The sequence below is a fragment of the Mesoplodon bidens genome, assembly GCF_964165515.1.
Source record: "Mesoplodon bidens genome assembly, chromosome: 16".
Taxonomy (NCBI): domain Eukaryota; kingdom Metazoa; phylum Chordata; class Mammalia; order Artiodactyla; family Ziphiidae; genus Mesoplodon; species Mesoplodon bidens.
In genome coordinates, this window is record NC_138173.1 from 50,660,118 (window position 1) to 50,686,914 (window position 26,797).

General features: G+C 37.9%; 1 protein-coding gene and 1 long non-coding RNA gene across 7 annotated transcripts in view; one reads left to right on the forward strand and one right to left on the reverse strand.

Moving 5' to 3' along the window:
- Positions 1-15,747, reverse strand: part of LOC308630116 — a 219,595-nt gene extending 203,848 nt beyond the window's left edge. For all 4 annotated transcript variants that reach the window (XR_014017760.1, XR_014017761.1, XR_014017762.1 and 1 more), the window contains exon 1: positions 15,671-15,747. This is a non-coding gene — a long non-coding RNA (uncharacterized lncRNA). The remainder of the gene's footprint in view (positions 1-15,670) is intronic.
- Positions 15,748-15,919: 172 nt separating this feature from the next.
- The window catches only part of EMC2 (ER membrane protein complex subunit 2), a 57,990-nt gene continuing 47,112 nt past the window's right edge, over positions 15,920-26,797 (forward strand). For all 3 annotated transcript variants that reach the window (XM_081258900.1, XM_081258899.1, XM_081258901.1), the window contains exons 1-4: positions 15,920-15,988; positions 22,575-22,688; positions 23,199-23,263; positions 25,259-25,344. In XM_081258900.1, the coding sequence (XP_081115026.1) occupies positions 15,949-15,988; positions 22,575-22,688; positions 23,199-23,263; positions 25,259-25,344 (305 nt within the window). In that variant the 5' untranslated portion in view covers positions 15,920-15,948. The remainder of the gene's footprint in view (positions 15,989-22,574; positions 22,689-23,198; positions 23,264-25,258; positions 25,345-26,797) is intronic.

Here is a 26,797-nt window from a genome sequence, read left to right on the forward strand (position 1 = left end):
TGACCTGGCTATTGTAAATAGTGCTGCAATGAACATTGGGGTGTATGCGTCTTTTTGAATTATGGTTTTCTCAGGGTGTGTGCCCAGTCGTGGGAGTGCTGGGTCATATGGTAATTCTACTTTTAGTTTTTTTAAAAAACCTCCATACTGTTCTCCATAGTGGCTGTATCAATTTACATTCCCACCAACAGTGCAAGACGGTTCCCCTTTCTCCACACCCTCTCCAGCATTTGTTGTTTGCAGATTTTCTAGATAATGCCCATTCTAACCGGTGTGAGGTGATACCTCATTGCAGTTTCGATTTGCATTTCTCTAATAATTAGTGATGTTGAACATCTTTGCATGTTCCTCTTGGCCATCTGTATGTCTTCTTTGGAGAAACATCTATTTAGGTCTGCTGCCCATTTTTTCATTGGCTTGTTTAATTTTTTAATATTGAGGTGCAGGAGCTGTTTATATATTTTGGAGATTAATTCTTTGTCCATTGATTCATTTGCAAATACTCTCTCCCATTCTGAGGGTTGGGTTTTCATCTTGTTTATAACTTCCATTGCTGGGCAAAAGCTATTAAATTTCATTAGGTCCCATTTGTTTTTATTTCCATTACTCCAGGAGATGGGTCAAAAAAGATCTTCCTGTGATTTATGTCAAAGAGTGCTCTTCCTAGGTTTTCCTCTAAGAGTTTTATAGTGTCTGGCCTTACATTTAGGTCTTTAATCCATTTTGAACTTATTTTTGTGCCTGGTGTTAACGAGTGTTCTACTTTCATTCTTTTACATGTAGCTGTGCAGTCTTCCCAGCACCACTTACTGAAGAGACTGCCTTTTCTCCATTTTATATCCTTGCCTCCTTTGTTACAGATTAGTTGACCATAGGTGCATGGGTTTATCTCTGGGCTTTCTATCCTGCTCCACTGATCTATATTTCTGCTTTGGTGCCAGTACCATATTGTCTTGATGCCTGTAGCTTTGTAGTATACTCTGAAGTCAGGGAGTCTGATTCAGCCAGCTCCATTTTTTTCTCTCAAGATTGGTTTGGCTAATCGGGGTCTTTTCTGTCTCTATACAAGTTTTTACATTTTTTTGTTCTAGTTCTGTAAAAAATGCCATTGGGGAGTCAGCTCAATGCACCACCAGTCCCTCCCATCAGGAAGCTTGCAAAAGCCTCTTACATAGCCTCATCCAGGGCAGACAACAGAGGCAAGAAGAACTACAATCCTGCAGCTTGTGGAACAAAAACCACATTCACAGAAAGATAGACAAGATGAAAAGGCACAGGGCTACATACCACATGAAGGAACAAGATAAAACTCCAGAAAAACAACTAAATGAAGTGGAGATAGGCAACCTTCCAGAAAAAGAATTCAGAATAATGATAGTGAAGATGATCCAGGACCTCGGAAAAAGAATGCAGGCAAAGATCGAGCAGATGCAAGAAATGTTTAATAAAACCTAGAAGAATTAAAGAACAAAGAAACAGAGATGAACAATACAATAACTAAAATGAAAACTACACTAGAAGGAATCAACAGCAGAGTAACTGAGGCAGAAGAACGGATAAGTGACCTGCAAGACAGAATTGTGGAATTCACTGCTGTGGAACTGAATAAAGAAAAAAAAATGAAAAGAAAAGAAGACAGCCTAAGAGACCTCTGGGACAATACTAAACGCAACAACATTCGCATTATAGGGGTCCCAGAAGGAGAAGAGACAGAGAAAGGACCAGAGAAAATATTTGAAGAGATTATTGTCGAAAACTTCCCTAACATGGGAAAGGAAATAGGCACCCAAGTCCAGGAAGTGCAGTGAGTCCCATACAGGATAAACCCAAGGAGAAACATGCCAAGACACACAGTAATCAAATTGGCAAAAATTAAAGACAAAGAAAAATATTGAAAGCAGCAAGGGAAAAACGACAAATAACATACAAGGCAACTCCCATAAGGTTAACAGCTGATTTCTCAGCAAAAACTCTACAAGGCAAGAGGGAGTGGCATGATATACTTAATGTGATGAAAGGGAAGAACCTACAACCAAGATTACTCTACCCAGAAAGGATCTCATTCAGATTCGATGGATAAATCAAAAGCTTTACAGACAAGCAAAAGCTAAGAGAATTCAGCACCACCAAACCAGCTCTACAACAAATGCTAAAGGAACTTCTCTAAGTGGGAAACACAAGGAGAAACGGACCTACAAAAACAAACCGAAAACAGTTAAGAAAATGGTAATAGGAACATGCATATTGATAATTACCTTAAATGTGAATGGATTAAATGCTCCAAACAAAAGACACAGGCTTGCTGAATGGATACAAAGACCCACATATATGCTGTCTACAAGAGACCCACTTCAGACCTAGGGACACATACAGACTGAAAGTGAGGGGATGGAAAAAGATATTCCATGCAAATGGAAATAAAAAGAAAGCTGGAGTAGCAATACTCATATTGCTACTCATAAAATAGATTTTAAAATAAAGGATGTTACAAGAGACAAGGAAGGACAATACATAATGATCAAGGGATCAAACCAAGAAGAAGATATAACAATTATAAATATATATGCACCCAACATAGGAGAACCTCAGTACATAAGACAACTGCTAACAGCCATAAAAGAGGAAATCGACAGTAACACAATAATAGTGGGGGACTTTAACACCTCACTTACAACAATGGACAGATCATCCAAAATGAAAATAAATAAGGAAACAGAAGCTTTAAATGACACAATAGATCAGATAGATTTAATTGATATTTATAGGACATTCCATCCAAAAACAGCAGATTACACTTTCTTCACAAGTGCGCACGGAACATTCTCCAGGATACATCACATCTTGTGTCACAAATCAAGCCTCAGTAAATTTAAGAAAATTGAAATCATATCAAGCATCTTCTCTGACCATAATACTATGAGATTAGAAATCAATTACAGGGAAAACAACGGAAAAACACAAACACATGGAGGCTAAACAATACGTTACTAAATAACTAAGAGATCACTGAAGAAATCAAAGAGGAAATCAAAAAATACTTAGAGACAAATGACAATGAAAACACGATGATCCAAAACCTATGGGATGCAGCAAAAGCAGTTCTAAGAGGGAAGTTTATGGCTATACAAGCCTACCTCAAGAAACAAGAAAAATCTCAAATAAACAATCTAACCTTACACCTAAAGGAACTAGAGAAAGAAGAACAAATAAAACCCAAAGTTATCAGAACGAAAGAAATCATAAATAACACAGCAGAAATAAATGAAATAGAAACAAAGAAAACAATAGCAAAGATCAATAAAACTAAAAGCTGTTTCTTTGAGAAGATAAACAAAATTGATAAAATATGATGATAGACTCATCAAGAAAATGAGGGAGAGGACTTAAATCAATAAAATTAGAAATGGAAAAGGGGAAGTTACAACAGATACTGCAGAAATACAAAGAATCCTAAGAGCCTACTACAAGCAACTCTATGCCAATAATATGGACAACCTGGAAGAAATGGACAAATTCGTAGAAAGGTATAACCTTCCAAGACTGAAGCGGTATGAAATAGAAAATATGAACAGACGAATTGCAAGTAATGAAATTGAAACTGTGATTAAAAATCTTCCAACAAACTAAAGCCCAGGACTAGTTGGCTTTACAGGTGAATTCTATCAAAAATTTAGAGAACAGCTAACACCTGTCCTTCTTAAACTCTTCCAAAAAATTGCAGAGGAAGGAACACTCAGAAACTCATTGTATGAGGCCACCATCACCTTGATACCCAAACCAGACAAAGGTACTAGAAAAAAAGAAAATTACAGACCAATATCACTGATGAATATAGATGCAAAAATCCTCAACAGAATACTAGCAAACAGAATCCAACAGCACATTAAAAGGGTCATACAACATGATCAAGTGGGGTTTATCCCATGGATGCAAGGATTCTTCAATATACACAAATCAATCAATGTGATATACCACTTTAACAAATTGAAGAAGAAAAACCATATGATCATCTCAATAGATGCAGAAAAAGCTTTTCACAAAATTCAACACCCACATATGATAAAAACTCTCCAGAAAGTGGGCATAGAGGGAACTTATCTCAACATAATAAAGGCCATATATGACAAACCCACAGCAAACATCATTCTCAATGGTGAAAAACTGAAAGCATTTCTTCTAAGGTCAGGAACAAGACATGAATGTCCACTCTCACGACTATTATTCAACATAGTTTTGGAAGTCCTAGCCACGGCAATCAGAGATGAAAAAGAAATAAAAGGAGTACAAATTGGAAAAGAAGAAGTAAAACTGTCACTGTTTGCAGATGACATAATAATATACATAGAGAATCCTAAAGATGCCACCAGAAAGCTACTAGAGCTAATCAATAAATTTGGTAAAGTTGCAGGATACAAAATTAATGCACAGAAATCTCTTGCATTCCTATACACTAATGATGAAAAATCTGACAGAGAAATTAAGGAAACACTCCCATTTCCCATTGCAACAAAAAGAATAAAATACCTAGGAATAAACCTACCTAGGGACACAAAAGACCTGTATGCAGAAAACTATAAGACACTGATAAAAGAAATTAAAGATGATACCAACAGATGGAGAGATATACAATGTTCTTGGATTGGAAGAATCAATATTGTGAAAATGACTATACTACCCAAAGCAATCTACAGATTCAATGCCATCCTTATCAAATTACCAATGGCATTTTTTATGGAACTAGAACAAAAAATCTTAAAATTTATATGGAGACACAGAAGACCCCGAATAAGCAAAGCATTCTTGAGGGAAAAAAAAGAAGCAGGAGGAATCAGACACCCTGACTTCAGACTATACTACAAAGCTACAGTCATTAAGACAGTATGGTATTGGCACAAAAACAGAAACATAGATCAATGGAACAACATAGAAAGCCCAAAGATAAACCCATGCAGCTATGGTCAAATAATCTATGACAAAGGAGGCAAGGATAAACAATGGAGAAAAGACAGTCTTTTCAAAAGTGGTGCTGGGAAAACTGGACAGCTACATGTAAAAGAATGAAATTAGAACACTCCCTAACACTATACACAAAAATAAACTCAAAAAGGATTTGAGACCTAAATGTAAGACCAGACAGTATAAAACTCTTAGAGGAAAACATAGGAAGAACACTCTTTGACATAAATCACAGCAAGATCTTTTTTGACCCATCTCCTAGAGTAATGGAAATAAAAACAAAAGTAAACAAGTGGGACCTAATGAAACTTCAAATCTTTTGCACAGAAAAGGAAACCATAAACAAGGTGAAAAGACAACCCTTAGAATGGGATAAAATATTTGGAAATGAATCAATGGACAAAGTATTTATCTCCAAAATATACAAACAGCTCATGCAGCTCAATATTAAATAAACAAACAACCCAATCCAAAAATAGGCCAAAGACCTAAATAGACATTTCTCCAAGGAAGACACACAGATGGCCAAGAAGGACGTGAAAAGCGGCTCAACATCCCTAATTATTAGAGAAATGCAAATCAAAACTACAGTGAGGTACCACCTCACACCAGTTAGAAGGGGATTCATCAGAAAATCTACAAACAACAAATGCTGGAGAGGCTGTGGAGAAAAGGGAACCCTCTTGCACTGTTGGTGGGAATGTAAATTGATACAGCCACTATGGAGAACAGTATGGAAGTTTTTTTAAAAAACTAAAAATAGAATTACCATATGTTCCAGCAATCCCACTACTAGGCATATACCCTGAGAAAATCATAATTCAAAAAGACACATGCACCCCAATGTGCACTGCAGCAGTGTTTACAATAACCACATCATTGAAGCTACCTAAATGCCCATCGACAGATTAATGGATAAAGAAGTTGTGGTACATATATACAATGGAATATTACTCAGCCATAAAAAAGAATGAAATTGGTCCATTTGTTGAGACATGGATGGATCTAGAGAGTGTCATACAGAGTGAAGTAAGTCAGAAAGAGAAAAACAAATATCATATATTAACACATATATGTGGAACCTAGAGAAATGGTACAGATGAACCGGTTCGCAGGGCAGAAGTTGCGACACAGATGTAGAGAACAAACGTATGGACACCAAGGGGGGAAACCGCAGAGGGATGGGGATGGTGGTGTGATGAATTGGGTGATTGGGATTGTCATGTATATACTGAAGTGTATAAAATTGATGACTAATAAGAACCTGCTGTATAAAAATTAAATAAAATTAAAAAAATTTTTAAAATGCCATTGCTAATTTGATAGGGATTGCATTGAATCTGTATATTTCTTTGGGTAGTATAGTCATTTTCACAATATTGTTTCTTCTAATTCAAGAACATGGTATATCTCTCCATCTGTTTATGTCTTTTTTTTTTTTTTTTTTTTTTTGCATTACGCAGGCCTCTCCCTGTTGTGGCCTCTCCCATTGTGGAGCACAGGCTCCGGAGGAGCAGGCTCAGTGGCCATGGCTCATGTGCCCAGCCGCTCCACAACATGTGGGATCTTCCCAGACCAGGGCACGAACCCATGTCCCCTGCATCGGCAGGCAGACTCTCAACCACTGCACCAGGGAAGCCCTGATTTCCTCTTATATAGCTGTTACCATTTCCCTTATGTATTGAGGTGCTCCTATGTTGGGTGCATATATATTTATAATTGTTATATCTTCTTCTTGGATTGATCCCTTGATCATTATGTAGTGTCCTTCCTTGTCTCTTGTAACATTCTTTATTTTAAAGTCTATTTTATCTGCTATGAGTATTGCTCTTCCAGATTTCGTTTGATTTCCATTTGCATGGAATATCTTTTTCCATCCCCTCACTTTCACTCTGTATGTGTCTCTAGGTCTGAGCTAATTTGGTGGTGCTGAATTCTCTTAGCTTTTGCTAGTCTGTAAATGTTTTAATTTCTCCATCGAATCTGAGTGAGATCCTTGCTGGGAAGAGTAATATTGGTTGTAGCTTCTTCCTTTTCATTACTTTAAATATATTGTGCCACTCCCTTCTGGCTTGTAGACTTTCTGCTGAGAAATCAGCTGTTAACCTTATGGGAGTTTCCTTGTATGTTATTTGTCATTTTTCCCTTGCTGCTTTTAATAATTTTTCTTTGTCTTTAATTTTTGTCAATTTGATTAGTATGAGTCTTGGTGTGTTTCTCCATGGGTTTATCCTGCCTGGGACTCTCTGCGGTTCTTGGACTTGGGTGGTTATATTCTTTCCCATATTAGTGAAGTTTTTGACTATAATCTCTTCAAATATTTTCTCTAGACCTTCCTCTCTCTCTTCTTCTTCTGGGACCCCTATAATGTGATTTGTGGTGCATTTTATGTTGTCCCAGAGATCTCTTAGGCTCTCTTCATTTCTTTTCATTCTTTTTTCTTTATTCTGTTCCACTGCAGTGAATTCCACCATTCTGTTTTCCAGGTCACTTATCCATTCTTCTGCCTCAGTTACTCTGCTATTGATACCTTCTAGTGTATTTTTCATTTCAGTTATTGTATTGTTCATCTCTGTTTGTTCTTTACTTCTTCTAGGTGTTTGTTCTTTAATTTTTGAAGATCTTTGTTAAACATTTCTTACTTCTTCTTGATCTTTGCCTTCATTCTTTTTCCGAGGTCCTGGATCATCTTCACTATCATTATTCTGAATTCTTTTTCTGGAAGACTGCCTATCTCCACTTCACTTAGTTTTTTTTTCTGGGGTTTTTTCTTGTTCCTTCATCTGGTACATAGTCTTTTGCCTTTTCATTGTGTCTATCTTTCTGTGAATGTGGTTTCCGTTCCACAGGCTGCAGAATTATAGTTCTTCTTGTTTCTGCTGTCTGCCCTCTGGTGGATGAGGCTATCTAAGAGGCTTGTGCAAGCTTCCTGATGGGAGGGACTGGTGGTGGGTAAAGCTGGGTGTTTTTCTGGTGGGCAGAGCTCAGTAAAACTTTAATCCACTTGTCTGCTGATGGGTGGGGCTGAGTTCCCTCTGTATTGGTTGTTTGGCCTGAGGCGACCCAGTATTGCAGGCTACAGGCTCTTTGGTGGGACTCGTGGCAGACTCTTGGAAGGCTCATGCCAAGGAGTACTTCCCAGAACTTCTACTGCCAGTGTCCTTGTCCCCATGGTGAGCCACAGCACCCCGCCCCCACCCCCCGGGCCTCTGCAGGAAGCCCTCCAACACTAGCAGGTAGGTCTGGTTCAATCTCCTATGGGGTCCCTGCTCCTTCCCTCTGGGTCCTGTTGTGCACATTACTTTGTGTGTGCCCTCCAAGAGTGAAGTCTCTGTTTCCCCCAGTCCTGTTGAAGTCCTGCAATCAATTCCCACTATCCTTCAAAGTCTGATTCTCTGGGAATTCCTCCTCCCATTGCCAGACCCACAGGTTGGGAAGCCTGACATGGGGCTCAGAACCTTCACACCAGTGGGTGGATTTCTGTGGTATAATTGTTCTCCCGCTTGTCAGTCACCCACAGAGCAGTTATGGGATTTGGTTTTATTGTGAGTGCGCCCCCTTGTGTCATCTCATTGCGGCTTCTCCATTGTCTTTGGATGTGGGGGTCCCTTTTTTGGTGAGTTCCAGTGTCTTCCTGTTGATGATTGTTCAGCAGTTAGTTGTGATTCTGGTGCTCTCACAAGAGGGAGTGAGCGCACATCCTTCTACTCTGCCATCTTGAATGAATCACTATCAACTGCTGATGCCAATGCTTTTCCTCCCAACACTGGGAAGCTGACTGATTGCATCACTAAGTCCTCTTGTTACTGAACCAAACTTGGGTCTGCTCAGCCACGTGCAGTAAAGCCAGTCTAATGACAGTGAGTTGTGGTGAAGGTAAGTGCAGTGTTTATTTTAGGGAGCCAAGCGAGGAATTCAGGAGAGCTAGTGAAGCCTGAACTCTGATCAGTTATTTCTGTAGAATGGATCCCAATTTGGGTTTTATTGATGTTTTCTCATGATTAGATTGAGGTTATGTTTAATATTCCATAATCTTGCTATTGTTAGAAAAATTACATCAACTGAAATCACTCCCCCTCTGCCTGTCCCTGCTCCCACCCCACCCACATGACCAATGTTCAAGCCCATTATCAAAAGATGCAAAAGAAATAATAATAGAAACATCATGAGCAGATGAAGGTAAAACATTATAATGCTGAAAGAATTTCTAGTAAGGTGGCAGCAATCTGAACCAAATGGCAGCTTTTGCAGCATACCTATATTATTCCTTACTTCATAGTTTTAAGATAAAAAATTCCAAGTACAATTTTAAAAATTATGGTACATAAAGTTTTCAAAAAGTTGATATTATGCTGTTTCCTCAGGAATGAGGTGGTGCTGGAGGTGGTTGGTGGAATGGATTTAGGGGGTGGGCAGTTTTTTTAGAGACATTCTGCCAGGAAACCAGTCTCTTTCGCAAATAAATCCATGAGGTTGATTAAATAAGCCCTCCTATATGTAAAAAAGCACATGATTTACTAGCTGAAGGATAATATGGCCACATTATGCCCAGTGTGGCCATATTATTGGCCTTTAAGCCAACTTTAGCCAAGAGTGGTCAGCATGACCTTACAAAAAAAAGATGACCAGGGCTTCCCTGGTGGCGCAGTAGTTGAGAGTCCATCTGCCGATGCAGGGGACACGGGTTCGTGCCCCGGTCTGGGAGGATCCCACATGCCGCGGAGCGGCTGGGCCCGTGAGCCATGGCCGCTGAGCCTGCGCGCCCAGAGCCTGTGCTCCACAACGGGAAAGGTCACAACAGTGAGAGGCCCAAGCACCACAAAAAAAAAAAAAAAGATGACCTTGTGGCCTGGTGGCAAAGGTAATATACCTCAGAACTACAGGTCTGAGCAAATCAAACCACCAAAGAGAGGGATAGTTGAAGAATGAAAATTACATCTGCAACAGAATAATATGTAATAATAAATGCATAAGTTAACATTCAGTATATTTTTGTGTGAGTTTTATTTATTGTGAATAAATACTCTTAAGAACGTTTTTCAAGTAAAGAATTCAGTTATAGTTCTATTGCAGAAAATGGAGTCTAGATGAGCTCCAGAGACCATCAAGTCACAGTAATAGTACATAGAGACTCCCAGATGTTTGGTACCCAAAAGGGATGTTTACAAAAACACATTTTTGCAAAAGGACTGTTACATTTGCACAGATGTATGTGTGTATCAGAACAGAAAATGCACTTTGGGGAAATTAAATAAATATTGTTTGAAAAAGTGGACTTTTAAGTATGGTTATAAATCTCAAAAAGAAATAGCTCTAATTTATTGCCCATCTAGGAGAAATTCTGGGTGTACTCTTTCTGGATGTACTTTCCTCTTCATTCTTACAACTATGGCACAGGGGAGTAATTATCAGTTTGTGAATTCTACTGTGAAAGGACCTAAGTGATTTCACTGGAAATCTTTCCCAGAGACTTTCCTTTGCTTTTTAAAATAATATAATTGGATGTGAAATGAATGGCTGGCACATTTTAGAACATATATATTGCAAATGATGGCAGACTTGAAAGAACTAGAAGTGCCTAAATGCTATGGTTGTGCCAGTAACGGAGGCATAGGCTCTTGGGTTTTGTGGGAATGTATTAAATTACAGAAACTTTTAAAAATAAAAAGGTTCTTACAAATAACCTTGTAATAAAAAACAATGTTCATAAGCTTCCTAAAACAACTCTATATTAATCTGGCTTTTGGTAAATAAAACTCCAAGGAAAACTTCCTTCCAAATGTGAACGTGTCACAGTAAAAATATATTGACATGGAAGGAATGAAGATGAAATAAGTAATATTTTCCCTTAAACACGAAGGGATTATAGTTATGATTCACTAATTAGAAACAATAACATGATTTAAAAGCTATGATGAATTTTAAATGAGAGTTGTAGTAGACCAATTTATTTTGATGGATAATTGTCAGAGTAGTAAATTGAGATTATAAACTGTGCTACATAATGTAGGATATTTGAATTCACTATGATTAAGACAGAACAAAGCAGCCAGTAGATTCTAAATAAATGATTTGATGACTATGTTGAATATTGCAAAAATCAATTAACATGGTATTATGCTTTGTCCTGTTAAATAATGTCCATTTTATAAAAGCCATAAGGCTTATTAAATTTAAGAAGTTGCTTTAGTCTTTCATAATATCTGAAGACATTAATTAAGTAAACCATGAGCATAAGAAAGAAGCATTCTAAAGGGCTTTGTGGGCCAATCTGGCTTGATAAATAATCAAAGCTTATCCCATCTCAAAGAAAATTGGGATTATTCAAAGTTATTCATTTTTGACTCTAACTCATTCTGATGTATTATTATTCTAACTTTTCAAACATGATTTTGTAGGACAAAAAATGGAAATCATAAGATAGCTTCACATTTAAAAAAAGCATATAATAGATCACATTCATGTGCCTTTTTCAGTCTGCTGTTGAGATCATTAATGAAATAGTAATTCCCATGGTGTTGGACATGGCATAATCTACTATTTGGCTGCTGGGATAGTTTCCTGATATTTGTCACCAATATTGGGCAGTTCTTCAATCAGATAAAGTGGATTAAATATTTTTAACGTGTACGAATGAAAACTCTCTTTTTCAAAGGAATGAGAAGGTGAGAGGTAAAACTTTGAGAACATTTGTAAAGGTGCATTTACAGAAAGTATGCTTGATGTTTATGTTGCCAAGGTTATGGTTTTATCTATAGAAGGTATTTTTTAATTTACTTTATAATTACATTATAAAATGTTAAAGAAGAATACAGAAGTTTTGTCACTGACATGCCAGTTTTTTCCTGAGTGTGTCTGAGGAAAGCAAGTTTTACTGGACATCTGAAATGTTATAAAATATGAACAGTCACTGTCCTCGCTTCAGAGAGTACTATTGGTGACAAACATTTTTCCTGTAAATATTTCATCTTTCACCTATGAACTAAACATCTCATCTCCACCCTATGAATTTCCCATCTTTTTTACCTACTAGTAGTAAGAACTTGAGCAAATAATTTCATTTCAGGGCCTCATATTAGGAAATGAGTACAATGTTCATTAATGTTTTTCAAAATATGGGTCATTACTCCATTTGTGGGTCACAACTAATATTTTTATAAAATAAAATGGAATTGACTCAATTTGAATAGAAAATATAGAGAAGACACAGTAAAAGCCTTGTTTGCAAGTTTTGTTTCAGTTTTAAATATCTGTATGCACAGTGTGATATAAAGTGTATTCCTTAATATAAGATGTAGGCAAAAAAGTTTGACAAATACTGTTCTAAAGAATCATAAGTTCCTTCTAAGTCTAAAATGAAATTATATTCTAGTTTCCAGCTCAAAAACTGTGATATTGACCTCTTTTAACCTTATGTCATATGGTTTATTGCCTGACAGACAACAGTAGCCAGTTATTGGGTTGGCCAAAAAGTGCCTTCGATTTTTAAGTAAAAATAAAAAACACATTTTTCATTTTCACCAAGACTTTTATTGAACAAAGTATTCACCCTTTTGTTCCACTGCCATTTTTCAGGCAACTTCATAATTTCATCTTCCCAATACTTTTTATCTTTTTGAGCAAAGAACAGTTCCAGGTGCCTTTTATGGTCTTCCAGGGAATTGAAATTTTTTCCATTAAGAGAATTTTGTAAAGATAAAAATAAATGGAAATCTGAAGGTACTATGTCTGGTGAATATGGCAGATGAATGAGAACTTCCCAGCCAAGCTAAGTTTTTGCCTGGTGATCAAAGAAACATGCAGTCTTGTGTTAACCTGATGGAAGGTTATGCGTTTTCTGTTGACTAATTCCGAATGATTTTTTCTAGTGCTGATTTCAGTTGGTCTAACTGGGAGCAGTACTTTCTGGAATTAATCATTTGGTTTTCTGGAAGGAGCTCACAATAGAGGACTCCCTTCCAATCCCACCATATACACAACATCACCTTCGTTGGAGGAAGACCGGCCTTTGGTGTGGTTGGTGGTGGTTCATTTTGCTTGCTTCACAATCTCTTCTGTTCCACGCTCTTGTACAGTACCCACTTTTCATCGCCTGTCACAATTTGTCTTAAAATGGAACGTTTTCATTACGTTTAAGTAGAGAATCACATGCGGAAATACGGTCAAGAAGCTTTTTCTCGCTTAACTTACGTGGAACCCAACCATCACAGCGATGAACATAACTAGGTGGGTGCAAATGATTTTCAACGCTTGATTTGGATATTTTAAGTATGTTGGCTATCTCCGCCGTGGTATAACACTGATTATTCTCAATTAATGTCTCAGTTTGATTGCTATCAACTTCAACGGGTCTACCTGCCCGTGGAACATCATCCAGTGAGAAATCTCCAGCATGAAACTTCGCAAACCACTTTTGACATGTTCAATCACTCACAGTACCTTCTCTGTACACTGCACAAATCTTTTTTTTTTTGAGTTTCAGTTGCGTTTTTGCCTTTTTGAAATAATATGCCGAAAATGTTGCTTTTTCCCTTCCATCTTCAATGTTATAATGGCTACAAGAAATTCACCTATTTTGATAAGTCTTTTTTAAAATGCACGTTGATGTGACAGCTGTCATGTGCAATTTAATAAAATTCTTTCAATGAAGTTAAAGACAACTAAGTGCTACTAGAGCCATCTTATGGAAAAAACCGAGCGAACCTTTTGGCCAACCCAATACAAGGGTTAAAGTGAGTGAAAAATATTTACTCCCTCAATTAGTTGTACTCGTTATACCCATTGTAAGTCATTAAAAGACAACTTCTTGGGCTTTCACACACTCTGGGTAAATGCCAGACCTAAGGCAGATAGGAGTTTGCCATGTTTGAGAAATAGAAATAGGTGAGAATGGTAGGTATCTAGTGAAAAGAGACAGAATAGTAGGAGATGAAGTAAATCATGGTAAAGTGTTTAGAGTATATTTTTACTGCCAGGGGAGCCATTTGAAAGCTGTAAGCAGAGGACATCTGTGGCCTTTTTTTTTTAAGACCAGTAGGATCGCTGTATAGAAAATAGATTTTTACACAGCAAGAATGAAACTAAGAAGGTTAAAAGACTATGACAGTCATTCAGGTGAGAGATGGTTGTGGCTTCTATTAAGGTAGTAGCAGTGGAGATGAAAAAAAAATAGATGGATTTGGGGAAAGTTTTGGAAGCATACAATACAGAATTTGCTAATAGACTGGATATAGGGGGCTTGGCAAAGAAGGGAATCAATGATAGTTCCTAGAATTTTAGTTGTGATGGGGAAGAGCAAGTTGGGGGCATGGTGGCAGGAATCCGGACTTCTGTTTGGGAGATGTTAACTTTGAGACACATTTTAGGCATCTAAATGAACATGTCAAGAAAGTAGAACTGGGTTTCATGGGAGAAGTAAGGACTGCTGGATTTTATGTATTTGGGCATCATCAACATATAAACAGTATTTATAGTCACAGGACTGCTACTTCCATAAGAGTGTCATGCAGTGTCTCTTTTAGTCTTGATAACAATTCAAGGGAGTTATTTTCTTTTTATATCGATATGATTAGCTTCTTTCTATATCTGATCAACTCCTATGCTCAGAAATACATAGGCTAACTGTCAAGCAGCTACTAAATGGTGGAGCCTGGATTCAGATCTGTCTGACAGAGTTCTTGTTCTTTCCATTACACCAGGTTGTTTTACTGAAGTATTAGAATATGTGAATTTCTGTGTGGAGGATTTTTAATTTTTTTGAATGAAGGTTTTTTTTTTTTTAAAGGTCTGTCTAGTCTAGAGAGAATGAACTTCATTCAGAATCGAATCCAAGTTTATAAATTCAGTAGTCTTTTCTATCCTTATGCAACTTCCCTTGGGCAGGTGCCACTGATAGTTCCTTTTTTTTTTTTTCCTTTTTAACTCTACTCCTTTGGCATGTGGGATATGACTCTCTGTTTTCCTTTTTCCTCATATGTTGATTTTCTTTTCTTCACTGACCCTTAAGTATACGTGTTATGCAGGAATTTTTAGCCTTCTTTCTTCACTTTACATATTCCCCCTTTACATTTTTATGTTCTCATTGCTTCAAATACTAAATATTCCCTTATGACCCTCAAATTTTTTGCTTCCGCTCCAGACATTTTTTCCCTAGCTCTATCCAACCAGGTCCAAAGGTTTCTGAAAGCAATTAGCTTGGAGGCTCCCCCGTGTGAATAAAGAGGAGCGAAGTGTAGGGGCTGTGATAATTCATCTACTTATAATCATTTACATATCGGCTGCTTTTATGGAGTTTAAAAAATAGAGTGGCAAGCAGACAGTGATCCACGGGGAGCGTTAACTAAGGGTTTGGATTGGCACGAAGCCATTCATGTGAACATAAAGAAGTCCTCGGCCACAGGAACATAACTTGCAGAGCAGAATTCTGCTTAGTTCCTCAAAGAGATTTAACCAGAAATTTTTGAAGTGTATCAGTTCAGCCGAACATTAAAAAGGAAATCGAAGGCGAATCCCATCACGGAAGGAGGAAAGTTGGGGACAGATAACGGGTTCGCGCAGAACGTTGCATTGCAGCAGGTCATGAAGAGAACAAGGCACCGATTAGGGAGTGGGAAGAGAATGAATACACCTATGTAGAAAAAAGTGAAAAGCCGGGAGTGGCACACATTAAAGACCCAGAATTTGTTAAGAATCCACGGTAAAATAGACATCTCACCCCAAACCGGCTTCGGCGACTCAGGCTCCAGCGGCTCCGGTTCCAGCGGCTCCGCCCCCGCGTCCTCACAGACGTTACGCGAGGCGCACCGCCCACCTCGTCCCGCCCCCTTTCCCGACTGCCCCTCTGCAGAGCCGCGTGCACGTGTGCGGCGGATCCCGCCCCCTCCGCGCTCTTGGCCAATGAGAAATGGTGTCGTAATTCGCCGCCGCCTGGTCTCGGGTCGTGTGACTACATCTCCCTGCCCTCTCGCCCGGTCGCCTTCAGGTTCTGAGAAGATGGCGAAGGTCTCAGAGCTTTACGATGTCACATGGGAAGGTAACTGCTGCCGGGGCGGGCGCGGAAGGACCAGAAGCCGAGGGAAGCCGTACGGGAGTACCTGCTGCCCTCGGAGAGCTGGATTTTCCGGTCTCTCTTCGGCATTGGACCGGCAGAGCTGTGGTGGTGGCTGAGGTGGAGGTTGAGGCTGACCCCTTCGCCACCGACTGGGCTCTGCGGTGTTCCCCACTTCTTGCGCCAGTAGGCTGACCGACCGTCCTACCTCCGCGCCAGTCCAACGGCCCAGGGTAGCTTCCATTGTAAGGCGGCCGGGACCTGGGGCTAGGGTTGTCATACGTTTCCTGTGGCTGCTGGGCGGCGCGGAGGAGGCGGGATAGTTGCCTGCAGAAGCGTCTTGCAGCCGAGAAATACACGGCCTGTACAGGCCTTTGAAGTGCTCTGTAAGGGTTACAATTCTCTGTAGTAAAGGTGTGTGGAAAACCCGTGAACATACCTGATTCTTTTACATGCCAGTTTGCATTTCATTCTCTCTTCAAAACTGGGTTTCTGATTTCTCCCCTTGTTAATTATTCCCTGTCCCACTCCCCCTCAAAACACATTTACACACACAACTTCCTTCTTATTCCCTACCGGTAATTCCTTTTCTGAAGGGGAAGTATCTCTGGTTTAATCTGAGGTGGAGTTTGTCTTTAAATTTGGAAGCAGCCAAACTTTGGACGGGTTCTGTAAGAGATTTTCTTTTCTTAAAAACTTTCGTGGGGCTTCCCCGGTGGCGCAGTGGTTGAGAGTCCGCCTGCCGATGCAGGGGACGCAGGTTCGTGCCCCGGTCCGGGAAGATCCCACATGCCGCGGAGCGGCTGGGCCCGTGAGCCATGGCCGCTGAGCCTGCACGTCCGGAGCCTGTGCTCCGCAGCGGGAGAGGCCACAACAGTGAGAGGCCCGCAAAAAAAAAAAAAAAAAAAAAACTTTCGTGGGAGGCATGCATGCTTAAGAGAAGAGCCTTGAGTTTCTCTAAGGCATGAAATTTGTGTAATCGAAATTTATATTCCCAGCATTTCACAGTAGACTTAAGTAGCTTATTTATTCGGATATTTAAACAATGGCCTGATAACACGTGGACTGAAAACTATATTGACTGTTCAGTGGTGAGTAAATCTTTCCAGTATTACAAAGTTGAAAACAATAATGGGAAAAGGTAAAATTCTTTTATACTGGAAGTGAGTTCAGTGATTTATTATTGTTTTTGTGGCTTCTAGCACACTGAACCGCAGTGTTTCTATCTGTACTGGGGAATCCATTATATTAAAAGTGTTAAGTTCTCAGTGCTTGGAGACAGCAAATTAAGTAACACAGTCCCTACCTTCAGGGAGTTCATAGTCAAATGGAGAAAGACAGACTTGTAAAATGGTTTTAAAAGGCTTGTGTCAGGGTATATTCCTTCAGTAGATACGTGGCTGTTATTTTTAATGCTTTTAAGAAATGTTTCAAATATTTCATGGTTTTTCAAAGGTGCTATTTTGAAGGTATGTTCAATATAAGTTTCTTAGATGATAGTGTTGTGTAGAATGGTAGGGAATGAGTAGGTGTGTAACTACCAGCAGACAAGGTAATTTAAGTAACTTAGACCTTACCCTGTGGACATTCTAAAGATGAGTGACATAATTAGATTTAGACTAATCAATAATAACTACTTCACAAGTTTGTTGAGGAACAAAAGGGAAAACATTTGTTGAAGTGCTTTTAAACTATTAAATACATATAAAAAGATGATCTGGCTCCTGCCTGTGTCTCCAGCTTTATCTTAAGCTACTCTTCCCCTTGCTCTGTGAGCTGGCCATGCTGGCTTTTGTTGAAAGCTCCTCTAGATGCTCCTCTAGTCTTAAGACTGGATACAAGCTATTCCTTCTGATAGGAGTGTTCTTCCCTCCTGGTTCTATTCTACTCTTATACTCTGCTCTACCGACTATACTTTTATCATTTCTCAGAATTCCCCTCAAAGGTCACATACTACAGAGAGCCTTCCTTGACCACCCTACCCCGGCCCATTCTCCATCCCGCCACTAAAATATAAAAGAGAAAAGACAACAAAAACAAGCAACAAAACTTACCCCTGGTCCTTTAACTATGTGTCCTCATAGTATTGAAGTACTTACCCAATTGTGTTAAGTTTAAAAATTTTGTCTCTCCTCCAATGAAGAGGGACCAGGCCTATCTTGTTCTAGTGCATGACATGTTGGAGGAACTCAGTAATCTGTTGACTAAATGAGTTGTTAGTAGGATTAAAAAGTTAAAAAATCATCACAAAAAATACTATAAGTAATTTTCTTAGAGTTGGAGTGATTTTTTTAGTATCTTAGACTTAGGCAACTCACTTAGCAAATAGAATATAGTTTGCTCATTTTAATGTAATCAATAAGTAGAATTAAAATTCTATTTTAGGGGACTTTTAGGAAAAGAGTATTGTAGATTTTTCTTTCAGAGACTTTTGGTAACAAGAGGGTAATGGGAGGACCCTCGGGGTAGTTTTTTTGTTTAGATTTTTGGGGGGCGGGAGTGTCAGTTGACCTGTGTCCTTTAAGAGTTCCATTGAATAGCATCATGAATTAAAGTACTGGAAATGGTTAGTTCAAAGAGTAGTGTGATTCTTGTGATAGGAAAACTTATCACATATTTATAAAAGACGTATATACTAAGTTTAACACTCTGTTAGTCTCTATTGGGCTCTAAAAAAGTAGGTATATGGTTTATTTATCAGCCAGTTGAAAGTTATTGATGTTTATTATATAGAGGAGTTTGGAGGTGGGAAGGAGTTGAAGGAGGGTATAGTCAAGTTTGTTGAGAATAGGGTATTTGGGCAGAATATGGATAGGATGCCTCGCACAGTGCCTGGCCTATAATAGGCATTAAATGAATATTTGTTGAAAAAATATTTATTAAAAATGTTTGAGGGGATTTTAGTTGTATATGCTCACTCTCTTTACTTCTCTTTTTATTCAGTCATTTAAACAACCACAATTTGGTTTCCATGTTCTATTAGTCCAGTAAGATTTCTAGGGAGATCTAACGCCGGGTCTAATGTATCTGTTTTGTACATCTATACTACGTTTGTCATTGCAGGTCATTCCCTCTATGAAAAATTCTTTCGTTGGTTTCTTAATAGCAGTAAGGCTCTCTTTTTACTTTTCAGAACTTTACTGTGTTCTCTACATCCATTTGCTCCTTAATTTTTTTATTATTTAAAAAAAATTTTTTTTGCGGTACTGGTCCATGGCCTGGAGGTTGGAGACCCTTGCCTTACCAAATGAGATACTTTTGTTCCTCTACCATGGTTTATGCTCTTTGTTGTAGAATTCATCTAACGAACTCCATTTGATCCTTAGGGCTTAATTCACATATCACAGATGTCTTCTTTAACCCTTTCTCCCTGCCAGGTGAAATTGGTCTTTCCCTCACCTTGTTTTCTTAGTGCTCTGAACATAACCACTATCTTACCTTTTATCACATTATTTTGCTGTTGTTTACAGTTTTTCTGTTAACTTGTCAATTTCTTAGGCACACTGGATGATTCTTTTTCATCATTACGTTTATAGCATGTTATAGAAAGTATGTATTAATATATTTTTGAATGACTAATTAGAAGTAATGGGGGACATGACAGTGGGTGAAAGGGAATGATTTTCCTGTAATATACTTTGATTATGAATAAGTAGGAGGAGACTGATGGAAAATTGAGTACTGTTGGTAAATGAGAAATTTGACAAAAAAGGAGATGGGACCAGTTTTTCTCTTTTAGTCTCTAGTTTATAGGAAGGAATTCTACAGTTTCTTAAAGGGCATTCTAAAGCAAGTTAAGAAATAATCTAATAGATTAAAAGATAATTGTTAAATTCAAACAGCATATTTTATTAATTCACCTGGGCTAGCATTTCTTAATTTGGGTGTCAGGGTACAGGCAAGGGGTGCAGTTTTGTGGAACAAATCTGTAAAACACTAAATAAATTTATATTCCCGAGGCTCTTCCTATTTTAAAATAGTCTGCCAGGTTGACAGAGAATGTCAACTTCAGACAGTGTAACTATGGTATAGGGGATGTAGTTTGAATGAGTTCTGAGAACCCAAGTTGTGGACCTTGTGGATATATGTTATATGCATGTTATCTTGTGGATGTATGTTATATTGTGATGTAATAAGGTATAATGTATATTTGGTCTTCATCCCCAATTTCTGGCACAGAGCTCCTAAACACTTGTAATTTCCTTAGTGATAGGGTTGATAGGAACATCTTCTGTTATAATACTTGGTCTTAGTCCTGGGTTCCACATATAACATCTTCTAAGATTTATAGTGATACATGTCTTTTTATATGCCACTGAATAACTGGTGGCTGGATAGCTTCAGGATGGGGGCTGGTCACTGGTAAGACCAAGACTTGAGTGAAGGGTTGGAACTTTCAACCCTACCCCTCAACCTGCTGGGAGGGGAGAGGATCTGGAGATTGACTTAATAACCAGTGTCTAAGGATCTAATTAATCATGCCTACAGACTGAAACCTTCATAAAAGCCCCTAAACTTCAGGGTTTGTAGAACTTCTAGGTTGGTGGATTCATCAAGATGCTGGGATGGTGACTCACTCAGAGAGGGTACTCCTATGCCCCCGAAAACCCCCTCCCACCCCCAACTCTTTGCTCTGTGTATCTCTTCCATTTGGTTGTTTCCTTTATAAAAAACCAGTAATAGTAAGTGAAGCACTTTCCTGAGTTCTTTCAGCCACTCTAGCAAGTATCAAACTGGATGAGGGAGTTGTAGAAAGGAACCCCTGATTTTGTAACGAGTTGCTCAGACGTATGGGTATCCCTGACTTGTGTTGGTTTCTGAAGTGGGGGCAGTCTTGTGAGACTGAGCCCTTCACCTGTGGGGTATGAATAACCTACTTTTTTTTTTTTTTTTTGCGGTACGCGGGCCTCTCACCGTTGTGGCCTCTCCCGTTGCGGAGCACAGGCTCCGGACGCGCAGGCTCAGCAGCCATGGCTCACGGGCCCAGCGGCCCCGAGGCATGTGGGATCCTCCCGGACCGGGGCAGGAACCCGTGTCCCCTGCATCGGCAGGCGGACTCTCAACCACTGCACCACCAGGGAAGCCCTAACCTACTTTTTTGTTTGCCTGCTCAATTCCTCTTCAACCTTTAAGATTCAGTTCAAGTTACTTCCTGTGCAGAGTGAGAGTCAAGGTGATTTCTAGGTTTCAGTAGAAGGAGTTAACTATGTTAATTTGTAATGATTTTCTAAGACTGTTTTTGTAAATTCACTTGGGGTCTATTTTCATCTTATGATGATTTTTGTTTTCTTTTGTAGACTTCGAACTGTAGGGACTCAGATAATGCATATAAAGGTAGTGAAAATTCCATATGCTTCTCTTAGATATATTCTATAGAAGCATAGCATATTGTTTATTTAACTCATGAGTTCAACAACAACTTAATTCAACTATTTAAATCTGTACAACATGTATGTCAATAGAAGGAAGAAGGTAGTACTTCAGATGAATATGTAAGATTTCCAAGCGGTAAGAGTAAGAAAGCATGTATGTAATTGGTGAACTGTACAGTTAATTCTACCTTAGCCATATAAAAAAGGGATCTTTTTTCTGGTTTAGGTACTCCCCCACCCCACTTATTATTTCTGCTATTGTCAAAATGCTGTTCTTTGAAACTCCAGAGTTCCCTATGTATTAATATGCAAAGTTATTCTCTCAACTTTTGTTGTTTGCTAGTGCCTTTGACCTTACTTTACATTATTCATTTTTTTCTTTATACATAATCAAAAGATTTGCTTTGTCCTAATTTTTTCTTCTGTTTATTTCCCTGTGTAATTGTGTATCTGTATATGTTATATGGACTGTTGTACTAATGTTGTTATTAAGAGAATTTTGTGATGAATGTTTCTTCAGTGCTGATAGCCTGATACCCTGATTATGAAAATTTTATATTCTTGAGTCAATGGGTAAACTTCAGGAGCACCTTGAATATTTGAGATTTCAATGTATAATTTTATTTGTTTTTCCGAGAAAATAATCCTTAGCTTTTATCAAATTTTGAACATTGTAACCCAAAAAAGCTATGATCCATAGTTGCTTAAAGGGATAGAGGATCTTTGTAGCAGACCCATGCCATACACTACTTTTAAAGATAGTTGTAATATCAGTTGTAATGCATTTTCAGTCTTCTAAAGCAGGGGTCCCCAACCCCCTGTCCTCGGCCTGATAGGAACCAGGCCACACAGCAGGAGGCGAATGGTGGGTGAGCGAGCAAAGCTTCATCTGCTGCTCCCCATCACTCACATTACCGCCTGAACCATTGCTCGCATTACTGCCTGAAACATCCCTCTCCCCCGTCCGTGGAAAAGTTGTCTTCCACGAAACCGCTCCCTGATGCCAAAGAGGTTGGGGAGCGCTGTTCTAAAGGATCTGTTGCTCTTGCTAAATTGATTTTCTGCTTTATGAAATTTGAGATACCATAGACTTTTACATTAGTGTGAGTGTATTTTCTTAAAAAGTTGTTATCATCTTGTCAACTGTTTGACATTAATCAAATATATATATATATGTAATCGCAAGCTTTTTTTTTCAGAAATGCGAGATAAAATGAGAAAATGGAGAGAAGAAAACTCACGAAACAGTGAGCAAATTGTGGAAGTTGGAGAGGAATTAATTAATGAATATGCTTCTAAGCTTGGAGATGATAGTAAGTTTTTAAATTTATTGTGTTCATGCTCAACACGTTTCATTTACAGTTCTTAGTTTAAAAAATATATATATTATTATTTTTTCTGCTGTTCATATCAGTCTCTCTATGATTTGTTACTTTTTTAAAAACTTCTTAGGAAGTCTTAATGACAACTTTATTTTGAGAAGGACTTATAATTGTTGGTAGTAGTGAAGCTATCAAATAGGCATTTTTGTTTTAAAGCTCACAAGGCTGTAGTCCTGGTCAGGTCAAAATGTATTTCATAATGATCTTTTGAAACAGTAAAAGTATTAAATAATTAGAGATTTTTTTTACCTTATATTAAAATATTTTGCATTGCTGAAAACATAAGGATGCTTTCTTTCCTTAATTCCAGATGTAATACAATAAATCAATTTTCAGTTATGAGTAATGTTCTTTAAAATATCAGAAACAGGAAGAATTCATTATCTAATTTCTGTTCTGAGATTTTTATATTAAATTCAGTTTTTTCCTCTGTGTACCTAGTTTGGATCATATATGAACAGGTGATGATTGCGGCCCTTGACTATGGTCGGGATGACTTGTCATTGGTAGGTATTTAAACTTGTTATATTTTATTTTATATTTAATTTGCTTCATAAATTATGTGTAAGCAGTTAGTATATGGCTGTATTGAATGCTTTCTGTAGCTGGTTTTCAGTGCTACTCTTGAGTAGCTGGGACTAGCTAGGTACTTTGGGACACAGTATGTTTTTATATCTTTGTAACAATCCTTAGAAGTAGATGTTTAGTATCCCAGTTTCACTGAAGAGGTTAAATTAGTTGGTGAAGGTTATCCACTTAATAGGTGAATTATGCCATATTATAGAGTTAAAAATAAGAAGCATATAGTTTAAAACATTTATTTTGGGGGTTGTTAAATGACTTATGTAATATATAATGTTAAGTACTGTTTACAATGTTTTAAATATATATGTTAAATTAGTAGAAAATCCTAACATGTACAGAACATGACTTAAAATATTAATATTAGATATTTAAGTGGGGCCTGACATATTATGGAAGTAATTTTTAATTTTAATTTAATTTTAAAATAAAAGAATGATAGCTATATTTTTAAACACTCATGTGCTAGGTGCTATGCTAAATGCTTTACGTCATGGTTTATTTAATCTTTATAATTATTTCTTAACTTGATTGGTGTTTGGTACTATCACTATATTCATTATATAAATCAGGAAGCAGTGGTTTCTGTTCTTTTGTTCTGTAATCCTGAGCTCTTCACACTGCTTCCTCATTTAAGCCCAAAAGAAATACAAATAAAACAGAAAGTAGAAATACCTGAGAACATATGCATGTCTAATTAGCTTTGTCCTTTTCAAGGTAATTAAGTTATGTTGACTATACACATAATTCCAGTGGAGCTACCAGTGATAAAAAATATTCCACGAAACCGTTGTATTACATTTAGAACCTATGAGACATAGTCTTTTGAATACCAACAAAGGTGGCAGCTTATATCTTGAGGGAAATTTTGAAATTGTTTTTTGTATAGCAAAATGCCATTTGGTAAAGTAGGAGATTAAGTGAATAGATAATAACTTCTTTTGTAACACAGTATTTCTTTTTAATGGTTCAGAAGTTCAGCACAGTTAGCTTGATTGAACAAGTACTATGAGTTTTGCATGATGTCAGAGAAATAAATGACCATCATCTTCAGTTTTGACTAACTTGAATATTTTTCTTATTAAAGAATTTATAGCCTCAGACTTTGAAGCTATATTTCCAGATCATATTAAAATTTATTTTGTTATTGGTTAATAGTTTCTTCATTAATTAAAGGCATTTTTAATCACTTATGCTTGGGGGAACTAGAGTGGACCATTTTTATCATGCTTAATATTTCTAGCACTTCCAAGACTCTTATAATCCCTTATAGGTTGCTGAGAACATAGTAGGTGCTCAATAAATATTTGATTATTTGTGTAGTTGAGTTGATGGGTGAATTATGGATATCTGCCAAAAGGAGATTGGTACTCCATTGATACAGTGTCTGTATTTTATGACCCCAAATCACGACATGTGTACTGACAAGGTGATTGATTAGAATATGACTTCAACAGGGCAAAATTAAACAAAGTGTTAACAGTATTTGCTAGGGACTTGAGGTTACTACCAAAAAACTTAATTTTTATCAAGAGAATGTTTGTGCAATAGTTAGGAAGAAAAGGCCAGGAAGCAGTTGTAGTTATTTAAGTGGTGCCTGACACATAATGGAAGCAATTTTTAAGTGATAAGGTAGTAGTATTTGAAGAGTTATTAGTGGATCTCATATTCTGCTCATTTTCTTAATTAAGAGCTTTATCAGTTTCTGAGAACTGATTGTTGTCCTCACTGTAAGTTCAGAGTTCTTCTTTCACCCCATTATTCATTACTGATTAATTTCACTTATGTCATTAGATTTCAGTAATGAAATTATTTAAGAAGAAACATCGACGACTATATAAGCCGTTCCTTGTAACCCATTTAGTATATGTAATGTAATTACTACTCTTCAAGTCTTTTTTACCCATATTTTTTTTTAGTTTTGTCTTCAAGAGTTGAGAAGACAGTTCCCTGGCAGTCACAGAGTCAAGCGACTAACTGGCATGAGATTTGAAGCCATGGAGAGGTAACTGAATCTTGTAAATAGTGTGATCCTGTTTTAAAATGGCAAACATGGGGTCTTACATTTAGGTCCTTCTATACCCATGGCAACATCATTAATTGTGCAAGGTCTTTAGCTACTGAGCTTCAGAATAGTGTCAGAGTGCTTCTCAGCCTAAATCCTGCCAAGTTACTCTCCTTAAATAGGATTTGACATAAGAGTGTAATCCATTTACCATCTTCGGCCTAGTGGAATTCGGATTATGCTTTGGAGTAAGAACAGGCTTCCTATCCTGTTTCTAAGGATTTATTAGCTATTGACCTGGCAAATTATTTAAGATTTGCAGCCTTACTCTTCTGTAAAACAAGAATATTACCAACTTGTCAGGGTTGTTTTGGGAATTAATAATGATATATGTGTAGTGCCCTCACAGGCACTCAAGGTGTAGAAGCTATTATTATCATTATTTTTTTTGCGGTATGCGGGCCTCTCACTGTTGTGGCCTCTCCCGTTGTGGAGCACAGGCTCCGGACGCGCAGGCTCAGCAGCCATGGCTCACGGGCCCAGCCTCTGCGTGGCATGTGGGATCTTCCCGGACCAGGGCACGAACCTGTGTCCCCTGCATCGGCAGGTGGACTCTCAACCACTGTGCCACCAGGGAAGCCCTATTATTATTTTTCTAATTGAGATATAATTGATATATAACATTGTATTAGTTTTAGGTGTATAACATAATTATTTGTTAAATGTGTACATTGTGAAATGATTACCGCAATAAGTTTAGTTAACATCCATCATCATAGTTATAAATTTCTTTTTTCTTATGATAAGAATGTTTAAGGTTTACTCTGTTAGCAACTTTAAAATGTACAACACAATATTGTTAACTATAGTAAACCATGCTGTATCATATCCCCAGGACTTAATTTATCTTATAACTGGGTGTTTGTACCTGTTGACCACCTTCACCCACTTCTCCCACTCCCCATCCCCTCATCTGGCAATCACTAATCTGTTCTATGTATCTGTGAGCTCAGGTTTTCTTTGATTCCACATGTAAGTGAGATCATACAGTATTTATCTTTCTCTGTCTGACTTATTACACTTAGCATAATGCCCTTAAGGTCCATCCAGGTTGTCATAAATGGCAGAATTTCTTTCCTTTTTTATGGCTCAGTAATATTACATTGTATATACAATTGACCCTTGAGTAACATGGGTTTGAATTGTGTGGGTCCACTTAGTATGTGGATTGTTTTCAATAGTAAATACTACAGTGCTACACAGTCTGTAGTTGGTTGAATCTGTGGATGTAGAACCTTGGATATGGAAGGGCTGATTTTAAGTTATATATGGATTTTCCTTTTTTTAATTTTAATTTTAATTTTTGGCTGTGCTGGGTCTTCCTCATGGCACGCAGGCTCTTCATTGTGGCACATGGGCTTCTCTAGTTGCAGCATGTGGGCTTCTCTAGTTG